This window comes from Scleropages formosus, chromosome 14 (assembly GCF_900964775.1).
Source record: "Scleropages formosus chromosome 14, fSclFor1.1, whole genome shotgun sequence".
NCBI classification, from domain to species: Eukaryota; Metazoa; Chordata; class Actinopteri; order Osteoglossiformes; family Osteoglossidae; genus Scleropages; species Scleropages formosus.
The window spans coordinates 24093489-24104138 of NC_041819.1; the positions used below are offsets into that span (position 1 = coordinate 24093489).

The 10650-nt window shown below is 42.9% G+C and overlaps 2 protein-coding genes across 2 annotated transcripts; both read left to right on the forward strand.

The window, feature by feature from the left end:
- Window positions 1-2712: 2712 nt before the first annotated feature.
- On the forward strand, window positions 2713-5078 carry LOC108928896 (uncharacterized). The gene is made up of 3 exons (XM_018743094.2): window positions 2713-2803; window positions 2901-2953; window positions 3063-5078. The coding sequence occupies exons 1-3, from the start codon at window positions 2781-2783 to the stop codon at window positions 4766-4768; spliced, it is 1782 nt and encodes a 593-aa protein (XP_018598610.1). The 5' UTR covers window positions 2713-2780; the 3' UTR covers window positions 4769-5078.
- A 3236-nt stretch (window positions 5079-8314) lies between these two features.
- Window positions 8315-10650, forward strand: LOC108928953 (uncharacterized). Its single transcript, XM_018743169.2, has 3 exons — window positions 8315-8404; window positions 8494-8546; window positions 8719-10650. Exons 1-3 carry the CDS (start codon window positions 8382-8384, stop codon window positions 10404-10406), a joined length of 1764 nt encoding a protein of 587 aa, XP_018598685.2. The 5' UTR covers window positions 8315-8381; the 3' UTR covers window positions 10407-10650.

A 10650-nucleotide genomic window follows, 5' to 3' on the forward strand; every position in this document is an offset into this window, starting at 1 on the left:
TGGCTGGACTTCAGTTGAACATGATTGATGCTGGGTGGCAAAGAGATGTAATGGGTAGATTGGTGCCTCATAGCCCCGACGCTGTGGGTTCAGATCCAGCTTCCTGTATGTGGAGTTTCACATGTCCTGTCAATTTTCACGTGGGTTTCTTCCAGATGCTCTGGTTTCTTCCCACAGTCCAAAGGCATGTTTCCAGTGTGCTGGTGACTCTAAATTACCCTTAGTGTGTATATGATTGAATGAATGAGTTCATGATGGACTGATGTCCTATCCAGGGTGTACCCTGCCTCACACCCTGTGCTGCCAGGATAGGCTCTGGACCAACGTGAACCTGTATTGAACATATGGATGAATGAATGACGAATGATGCTGTTAGTGAAGATCAGAGGAGATGTACAATCTCCCAGAGGAGGAATCTCTAAGCAAAGAAGGTCTCTTGTTTACATAAAGAACCGTTCTCTGTCCCCTGGTCTCAGTCTCATTTGATCCTGACTTGGATTTTCAGTCGTCTTTCAGTATTTGATCCTGTCATCACAGCGGCACATTACATCTACATATTTTCATATTTCATCTTATGTGCATTTGGTAACGCACCTGGGATTTGCAAGCTTTTATTTGTCTCTTCACAACACTGCAGTGTGCAATATTAGTAAGAACACTGCAGAGATGTTTTAAATTTTTATTATTTGTCTCTATATTATTAATAAAAGGCACTGAATATGAACTAGTTTTGAATGATGACTTAATCAGGAAAGTGGGTTTCGAGGTTTTTAAATGTTTGGATGGAGGATCTAAGACGATTATGTCAGCTGTTAAGCATTATGTACCTAAGGGTCACTTCAAAGCACCTTTGGAAGGAAAACCTCATTAATAATTCATAACTCTAGTTAAGTGCAGTCTAAGGCTTTAACTTAGATTCTGCTTAGATACACGCATTTTGAAATTCAATTACAATAACTGAAATAATGCTTAAACAATCAATGTCATGTCGTACATAGAAATTATGCATCATGCATTATGTTATTGCAAGGCAACATTACTGTCCCATAGAATTATGTTTCCATGGAGCCAGCAGGAGGCACAGTGTTTAGTGGTTCGTGGTTCAGCTCACAACCTTACGGTTTCCAGTTTGATCAACGTACTGTACTTAGTAGGAGTACCATCCCATGTGTTGTACTATCTCAGCAGCAAGGGTAATAATGAAATGTATATTTAATAATATTTATTACATTCAAATAAATAATGCAACGACAAGCTGTGATTTTCATTTTGATAGAACTCATAATACAAGAGAAAACCTGGTTTTAGAGTTATGACAAGTACACTTTTCATATGGTTTAAGGTTAAGGAGTGTTTCCACGACCTTACATTTCTTTTGGTTAAAATACTTTGCGTTTTCGTTCTGTATCTTTATGAATGAACTGAAAAACGACGGTTCCGGTGAATAATAGGGTGTTGTCGCCATCTAGTGGTCAAGTTATGTAACAGCACTAAGGAAAAAAAGAAAAAAAATTAAATGCTAGACTTGCAAACCAATCAAAACTTGATACCAGATAAGCAAAGATTAAGCACAATCATCAAACTGCAGGACTGTCTCTGTAGTTGATACAGGAAAACATCAAAAACGCCAAACTTGAATATGAAACAAATGAATAATGAAAACTTGAGAAATTAGTTTCAGTAAAACAGAAAAAAATTGCAAATCAATACACACTGTCTAAAGCTGCTTTTCCCGAGCAGGGTTGTGGTGAACCAGAGCCTAACCTGGTAACGCAGGGTGCAGGGCTGGGGATACACCCAGGATGGGATGCCAGTCCGTCGCAAGGCACCCCAAGCGGGACTTGAACCCCAGACCCGCCAGAGAGCGGGCACAGACCAAACCCATCGCACCACCCTGCCCCCCTGCAAATCAACAGTTAATTAGTATTTATATCATTATATATAACTGTCTTTGTTATTAATGAAAACTTAAAACAAAAATAGCTGAATAGATACATACACAAATGTACCACTCTACAGTTTCATTAATTTCTCTTAACTCTTGTTGGTGACTTTTATCCACAGTCACTGATAACTACACATTCAGTAAGATGACTATTGACTCAGATGACGATGGTGTCTAGCGCACAAAAAAGAAACTTTCCACACATTTGAACCGCCATCCCTCAAGCTGCAATCAGCTCACCCTCCACTACTATTAATTGCATGGGTATCGTGGTAAAATAAAGGATTACACACCAGAGCCACAATGGATGCAGGAGCTCCAACCTTTCCAAAGCCATGATTTGCTCTCTTTAATATGTGATCCCTAACTAATAAATAATTAATAAAAGAATATTCTGAAAACTACTGAGCCTGTTAGAGACACCTGTTGTTCTGAGTCTTCTGTGTTCATATATGAAACACATACACATATTTTAACACACATTTATTTTTCAAAGGACAAAAAAATTTGGACCAAGACTCCACTTTATGTTCAATACCATCTGTGTATTGATTGAGAAAACTGTTCAATGTGTGTAAGAGTCCTGGGGGAGAAAAAAAAAAAATATGGGTATGATTGGAATGATTAGATGAAGAGTAATAATTTGAAAGCTTTTAAGAGGCAGGGCTGGTAGCCAATCACTGTGTTTAATGGATGGCAGATGTTCCTTATGACAGGATGGGAATAAAGGCTGTATGTCCAGAAGAAGGTCTATACAGGACCAGAACTCTGGTGGTTCAGCAGAGTGGCTCTGGTAGGGACCTTGTGGAGAAGCTTTGAGCTGCTGAGCTTAATAATGGCCTGTGGGACTTATTTGAAGTAAGTGGTGTTTCATTCTTGTTCCTTGATTGTTATTGTAGTTGTAGTTACACACTTCCTGTTGCAGGGATTTTAATTTTTTTTAAACTTCTTTCAGAGTATTTTGGTCTGTCTTGCTAATATTCTCCCTCCTTCCTGGAGGTGAAGCAGGTATGGTTTATCCACCTCATATCTATGTAAATTCTTCTGATGTTTTCAATAGAGGTTCTATCCTTCAGCTACTGCTGATTGTCCAATGTTGCTGGTTTTTCTTCTCCAGTTCCCAGACCTGATGTTCACCCCAGTGTGGTCCATGATTCTGGAAGACCAGCTTCCTTCCAGAGCAAGGTTCCTTCTGGCAACCTTTCACCTTCCCAAGATCCTAGCACTTCTGAATACAGTGAAGTCCTGGCTAATGCTTCTGGCTCCTATCAGACAAAGAATGCTTCTCGTAGTGATGAGCCACCTTCCCACAGAACTATCTCTAATGGTCCCTGGCGCGTTCTGCCTTTCTTCAGCCACAGCTCTGTTGTCACGCCGTCTCAAAATGGCTCTCTTCTTGATCAGGTAGCTGATAAAAGAGCTGCCTTTAACCAGAGTTTGAGGGCTAGTCCTGTTCCAGGTGCAGTCTCTCTGCTTGGTTATGACAGCACCCAGGCTAATTTTACTCCTGTGCAGAATGCATTGCATCCCTTTAACCAAGGTTATGGCAAAATTTGGTTACCAGTTGGACATGGCCCTCTGAGACCACCTGCTCAGGGTGTTGACTTTGCTCAGAGTTCATATGCTTCCAAACAAAAGTTTGGGCCCCAAGGTGTCTCTGCTCCTGGCCACTTGCTGGTCCCACCAGTTGGTTCTTCTCCTGCCCAGATGCCAAGTTCTCAAGGGGAGTATCTATACTCCCATGTAAGCTTAGTCCCTGACCTAGGAATGACCCATAATGCTGGCTTGGTTCCTTCCCAATCCCACAGGCCCCAGGTGGGCTCCAGTTCCCCCTATGGGTTCTACCCATCTAGATTCCCAACTGGTCAAGATGGGATTTCCCCACCTATCCATAGCAGTGCTTCTGGTATCACAGGTATTGTACCACATGTGGCTTACCAGGGTGGTGCTATTTCTAGTCAGGCTGTAGGCCCTGTGTCCAGATCTGTTCCAGTCCTGCAGATGGCTTCTCCTGTCTGGGCCTTGAGTGCTCATGATAGTTATCCAGATGAATTTACTGTTCCTGCTTACATGAGCAGTTACTCCCTTTCCCAACCTAGTAATGCCCAAGTGGGCTCTGGCCCTGCTCACGGTTGGCATCTTCCAAGTGTCATTCCTAGTCAGGCTGGAGCTTCTCCAGGTGTCTACAGCAGTGTTCAGGGCAGCTATGGTACAGGGCCTGTTGATACCCAGGGTAGTGCTACTTCTACTTGGGTTGCAGGCTTTCAGCCTGGTTCTGGTCTTGGTCATGTAGTGGCACCCCAGTTTGGCTCCACAGTAGGCCAGACCATGGTGCCACATGCTGGCTCTGCATCTGTTCATTACCATCAGCCCCTCCTAGGTTCTGGGCTGGCTGAGAACTTGCAATCTGGTTATCACTACAGTGATGGCTCTGTACCTGGTTGGACAACTGTTGGTCAGCCCATGTGGGCCCAGATGGCTTCAGTCCCTGCTAGCGCTGGTGTTCCACATCATGCTACAGGACATCCAGGACCCCAGTTTCCTGGTTACACTCTTACTAGTACAGCTCCAGGTCAAACTCTGGTGCCCCACAGAGGTTCTCTTCTTGGTGACATTGTTGGTGCTGATGGCACACATGTGGTGCAGTGGCCTGACTACAGTCTGGGTTCACCAGAAACATCTGGTGTTGACTTGGGGGTGGGCTACTTCAGGCAGAATTATAGAAACCCCTGGGGTCCTAATGACTGGCCAGTTTTGTCTTCACCCCTGAGCAGTGTTCCAGGTGAGCTTTGTTTCTGCCTCAAGGATTTCAGTTCCTACTAGCAACAGGCTGACCTGAGTGCTATAATGCTGCATTAATGGTACCCCTACTCTGACTAGTGGAGCCCAGATTACCTGATTGGACTACAACTGTCTGTTAAATGTCATATCCAGTAGTGATGCTATTGCTTAAACATGAGTCTGATCAAAGTTCCAAGCACTAAGTAACTGATGTGGAGGAGGGAAGGTTCATCTTTATGAACTTGGCCACTTCTTAAAATGATCTGTTTAAGAATTTGAGGAAGATGATTCAATTTAATCTGGATGTGGAATGTTTGGATTTTAATAAATGTTGTAACACAACACTGTGCAAATCATCTGTATGGCTCCACATGTTTTAATGGGATTGCAGAATAAAGGGATATGTTGAGTTGTGGGTCTCATAGTGGCCTTTCAGCAAAAAGCTGCTCTACATGAATACTACACAAACCTGCCTGAGTTGTGTGATACTGTCACCCAGATTGTACTTGCTCTGGGCTGCTTGTCATCAAAGCAACTTCACTGACTTGGTTGAGAACCTACCATGTGATGCAGTGTAGCTCCTGATGAGCCCTTCAGTCTCAACTAATGTTCTCAGGGGCTCCCTATTGAGTCCTCAATTTCTAAGGTATATTCTCCAGCTCTGGTACCGCCTGCCAGCAATCTAAAAGGCTACTTTCCGTTTCTAGTTGAAGTGCTACACAATGCTATGTATACTTTAAACAGGTGTACCTAGATGTTGGAGCAACCTGTCACCTCCAAGCAGGCATGTCTTGCTGTTACTTCTCTAGCAAGCTGAACAAGTAACTTAGGCCAAAAAAGGCTAAGTGTTGGAATCATTGCTCCCAGCTGCTCACTCTTGGCACAAAGCCCCAACTACCTCTAACACTCTCCTTGGCTTCTTCACCAGGTCATGGTGAAAACCTGGCTGGACTACTGCAGCCCTCTATCTAGCCTTCTAGTGTATATACACCACCAAATATCTATAGCTGATACAGAATACTATTATGTGAGTTGTTCAACCTGATGGGGTGTTCCTATTTCCCCTCTCTAAGTGGCCTTCCCTTGGCTGTTCAGATCATATTCAAGGCTCTGCTTACAGCCTACAACTAATGCATTGTTCCAGTCACTGGGTCCACTCCTCTACCTCTTTCTATGGGGTGATACCACACTTGACTACGCTCTTGATTTGTAACCTCTTCTGTTCTTGTTCAAGTGTGATGGAATGACCTCCCACTAACAATCTCTCATTTATGTTTTAACTCACCTTTTGGACTCACTTCTCCCATGATCTGAATGCATGAAAACACAAATTTGATTGTAAAATAATGGCTAAACCTTCATGTAGCTGCAGATGTGTATTGGTTCATCTAATGGAAGGTGGCAGATCAGCTGTGCTTCAGAATCACTTATCTGCTTCCAAGCCTCTATATATATTCTGTTGATATAACACACTTGCTGTATTTTTACCAGAGATATGTCACTTTGGAGAAACATGTCTGCTAAATGAATAAATGCATGTATAATGTATGTGAAATCAACAGGCACGGTCAACAAGCAGGTTAGTCACACTAAAAAACCTGCTTTTATCAATCTAATTTTGGTACTGTGGTGCCAGGTAATAGTGCTTACAAAATATATGGCTGGAGTATTACAGTATCTCTTCTCAGACATCAATAATGAAATGACATTCTGTTGTTCAGAAGGCTTCTGGATGTTGTTGCTTACTTAACAAAATGGCTTTGGGGAGATACCAATTTTTAATCTCCTACCCCAAAGGAGACACTGAGATTGGCTTTTTGCATAAAAGGAGTTGCAGAGCTCTAACTAAAGCTTTTTTCCTCTTCACTCAAGGTTTATTAATACGGGCGGCACGGTGGAACAGCAAGTAGCGCTGCTGACTCACAGCACCTGGGTGGTGTGAGAAGACGTGGGTTCAATCCCTGCTCAGTCTGTGTGGAGTTTACACCTTCTTTCCATGTCTGTGTGGGTTTTTTCTGGGTGCTCTGGTTTCCTCCCACAGTATAAAGATATGCTGATCAGGTTCACCCATAGTGTATAGTGACAGAGAGAGTGTGTTCCCCTGATGTATAGATGAGTGACCCATTATAAGTAATGTATCTTGCAGTGTAAGTTACCTTGGTGAATAAGGTGTGTGGGCTGATAACACTACATAAAGCTGATTGGAAGTCACTTTGAAGAAAAGCATCTGCAAAATAAACAAATGTAAAATGCACTGCTGTGGCATGTGTGTTGCCGTGACCCCAGTGCTATTCAAAAAACTAATAAAAAAAAAATACTCTATGTGTAATCCGTAGGACTAGTCACAAGGAATCAACCAGTTGTTCAAATAAAAATGTTTGTCAGTATCTGGTCACTTTAAGTCTGGAATTAAAAAACATAATTGATAGTTGTTTTCTATATTTTCTGTATATGTACTGGGTTGTTTCTGTAGAAGTCTCAAATGTACGAATAATAATAATAATAAAAAAAAGCTCTCGCACTGCACCAGACCCTGTCTTCTTTCTGTCCACTTCTTCCAAACCTGTCCTCTCTAAGAACATTTTACTGCCAACTAGTGATTGAAAAGGGAAATACAGGCAATTTTTTTGGTCAGCAAAAGAGACATTTTTGAGAATGTAACAATGAGGATAATACAATCAAAAATGAACCTGGAAATGTTTATATCTTTAAAAAATTTATAATACTAGATTCAAGTGCAGAAACTGAAATATGAATATAAATTCTAATAAGTCAAAATTAGAACTATTGAAAAAAGTTGTGTATAATACACACACATTTTCTGAACTGCTTGTCCCATACGGGGTCGCGGGGAACTAGAGCCTACCCGGCAACACACAGGGCATAAGGCCAGAGGGGGAGGGGACACACCCAGGACAGGACACCAGTCTGTCGCAAGGCACCCCAAGCGGGACTTGAACCCCAGACCCACTGGAGGGCAGGACCCGGTCCAACCCACTGCGTCCCCCTTGTGTATAATATTTTATTATTTTTTTCTCTTTGGTCAAACACATATTATGTTATGTTTGTATACTGTGGTAATTGTGTCACATATACTTAATACTATTGAGTTATTGACACATTTTTACTGGCTGGTAATTTTATGGGATAATTTGATGTAAGTTTCTAGCTCAGTTTTACCAAAGCAGGAGTGGTATTTCCCACCCAAGTTATTTGGTTGCATAGTAATGGCCCTCCTGCCCTAAATAGCAGTTATTCAAGTTTAAATAAAATGAATATCCTTTAATAATTAGATGTATACATTCCCGGTATATGGAAGACACCTATTCATTGATTCATTTGTGATTAACTCATCTCATATTTTCAAGTAACATCTAAAAACATTTAGCATCAAGTCTCTAAAATGTGCTATTCTCTCTGCATGTCGTTTAATTTACCAGTGAAAAAGAAACATTTAAATGTCATTCAAATGTTATTAACAAATAAGGCTAGTTGCCAGTCTCTATTTAATTGATGGCAGCTGTTGCTTTCTAATGAGCTCAGAATAAAGGCTGCATGTCCACAGTAAGGAAGGTATGTAAAGTAGTAGTGGAAAGCAGTAAAGTGGCTGTAGTAAAACCTAGCTGGTGAGGTTTTTGGATTTCTGAGTGCAATAATGGCCTACAGGATATTCAATAGGTATATGATGCTTTATATTTGTTCTTTGGCTTGTGTTGATTGTGTTTGTAGGGGAAATTATTTCAATGTACTTGCCTTTTCTCACCCAGAGTTCTCTGGTCCATCCTGCTAACATCTTCTGTACTTGCTGGAGGTGGCCCAGGTCTGACTTTAATATTTAATCTACCTAAATATTGGTCTCAGGGTTCTGCTATGAGCAACTTTTAATAAGAAACTGATTAAAGTTCTGGCTGTTACTGAGGGGCTTTTTTTTTTTTTTTTTTTTTTTTTTTTTTTTTTTTTTTTTTTAAAAATGTTGGCTTCTCTTCTCCCAGCTCAAGGGCTTGAGGAATCCCAAGAAACTCTCCAGGGTCCGGTCCGTGGCGTTAGAAGCTCAAGCTCATTCTACAGCAAACATCCCTTCAATAGTCTTACTCTTTCCCAGAGTGCTGGCAGCTCTGGTCCTAGTGACCTCCCATCTGATGTCTCTGGCTCCTATCAGACAAGGAATTCTTCTCGTAGTGATGGGCCAGCTTTGCGTAAACTAGTCTTCAGTGACTCCTGGCACTCCTTTATGCCTTCCTCCAGTAATAATGTCAAGCCTTCCCAAAGCCTCCCTCTCCTTACGGGTAAGGAGGTTTCAGGTAGCTCTACCATTGAAGCAGTGGGTTTCCAAGGCAGACTGGGGTCTCCAGTTAGACCTAGTTCTGGCCAAAAGCCAGCTTCTCAGGCTGGCCATGGCAACTCTTGGGCTAACTTGCAAGATGCAGTACATCCATTTTATCCAAGTTATGGACAAAATATTGGGTTCCCAGCTGTGCATAGTCCTCATGGTTCTGGCTTTGCTCAGAGTCCATATGTTTCTTTGCAGAGGTTTGGGCCCCATGATGTCTCTGCTCCTAGCCAGTTACTAGTCCCACAGGTTAGTTCCTTTCCTGCCCAGATGCCAAGTTCTCAAGGGGGGTATCCATATTCCCATGTAAGCTCTGCCCCTGATCAAGGAATGGCTTATAATGCTGGCTCAATTCCTTCCCAATCCACCAGTCCCCACGTAGGCTCCAGCTTTGCCTATGGGTTGTATCCCTCTAGCTCTTTAATGGGTGAAGAGGGTGTTGTACCACCAGTGACTTACCGGGGTGGTTCTGGTTCTAGTCAGATAACAAGCTTTGCTCCAGTCCCACAGGTTGAGACCTGGGCAGAGGAACCAAGTTCTCCATACTCATTTACAGCTCCTGCTCAGACTGCTTACATGGGCAGTTCTGTTCTTTCCCAACCTAGTAGTTCCCAAGTGGGCTCTGGCCCTGCTCATGCTTGGCATCTTCCAAGCATCATTCCTAGTCAGGTTGGGGCTTTTCCAGGTGTCTCCAGCAGTGTTCAGGGCAGCTATGGTACTCTACCTGTGGGTAGCCAGGGTGGTGCTACTATTTCTCAGGTTGCAGGCTTTCAGCCTGGTCTTGGTTATGTAGTGGTACCCCAGTTTGGCTCCATGGCAGACAAAACTACATTACCCCATGCTGGATTTGTATCAGTAGGTTCTCATCAGTCCCTACCAGGTTCTGGGCTGGCTTCAAGTTCTCAGGCTGGTTATCACTCCAGTCAGGTCGGCTCTGTACCTGTCTGGACAACTACTGTTCCTGTCTGGCCCATGTGGGCCCAGATGGCTTCAGCCCCTGCTAGTGCAGGTGTTCCACATGTCACAGGACAGTTAGGAACCCAGTTTCCTGGTTACACTCCTAGTACAGCCTCAGATCTAACTGTGGTGCCCCACAGAGGTTTTCTTCCTGGCCATGCTGTTGGTGTTGCTAATACACCTCATATGGTGCAGCGTCCTTCTCGATACAGTCCTCCCCACAGTGTGGGTTCACCAGTAACTTCTGGTGTTGATCTAGGTTTGAGGGTAGGCTACTTTGGGGGTACCTATAACTCTGCCTGGGGTCCTAATGACTGGTCAGTCTCTTCTTCCAGTGTGAGCGGAGTCCCAGGTGAGCTTTGTTTCTGCCTCAAGGATTTCAGTTCCTACTAGGCCAGGCTGTTGAGATCTATAATTTAGGGTTAATGGTTCCCCTGTTCGGGTCCTAGTGGGACCCAAAAAAAATATTATCTGTTAAATACCTTTTGATTTTTCCAGTAGTGAATTGCTTGAACATTTGTTCACGGTCCAAGAACTTGGAGGTACTGATTTGGGGGGGGGAATGACCATCTTGGCTACTTGCTCAGAATGATTAGTTTAAAGGTACTGATACAAAAAAATTGAATGTTCTGTATCC

What these genes read in the sequence shown, in the direction of transcription:
- LOC108928896 (XM_018743094.2), top strand. Translation starts at nt 2,781, where the DNA reads ATGGCCTGTGGGACTTATTTGAA. An exon ending in GCCTGTGGGACTTATTTGAA is followed by an intron (nt 2,804 to 2,900) that starts GTAAGTGGTGTT and finishes AACTTCTTTCAG; the next exon opens with AGTATTTTGGTCTGTCTTGC. An exon ending in CCTTCCTGGAGGTGAAGCAG is followed by an intron (nt 2,954 to 3,062) that starts GTATGGTTTATC and finishes TTTCTTCTCCAG; the next exon opens with TTCCCAGACCTGATGTTCAC.
- LOC108928953 (XM_018743169.2), top strand. Translation starts at nt 8,382, where the DNA reads ATGGCCTACAGGATATTCAATAG. An exon ending in GCCTACAGGATATTCAATAG is followed by an intron (nt 8,405 to 8,493) that starts GTATATGATGCT and finishes TTTCTCACCCAG; the next exon opens with AGTTCTCTGGTCCATCCTGC. An exon ending in ACTTGCTGGAGGTGGCCCAG is followed by an intron (nt 8,547 to 8,718) that starts GTCTGACTTTAA and finishes CTCTTCTCCCAG; the next exon opens with CTCAAGGGCTTGAGGAATCC.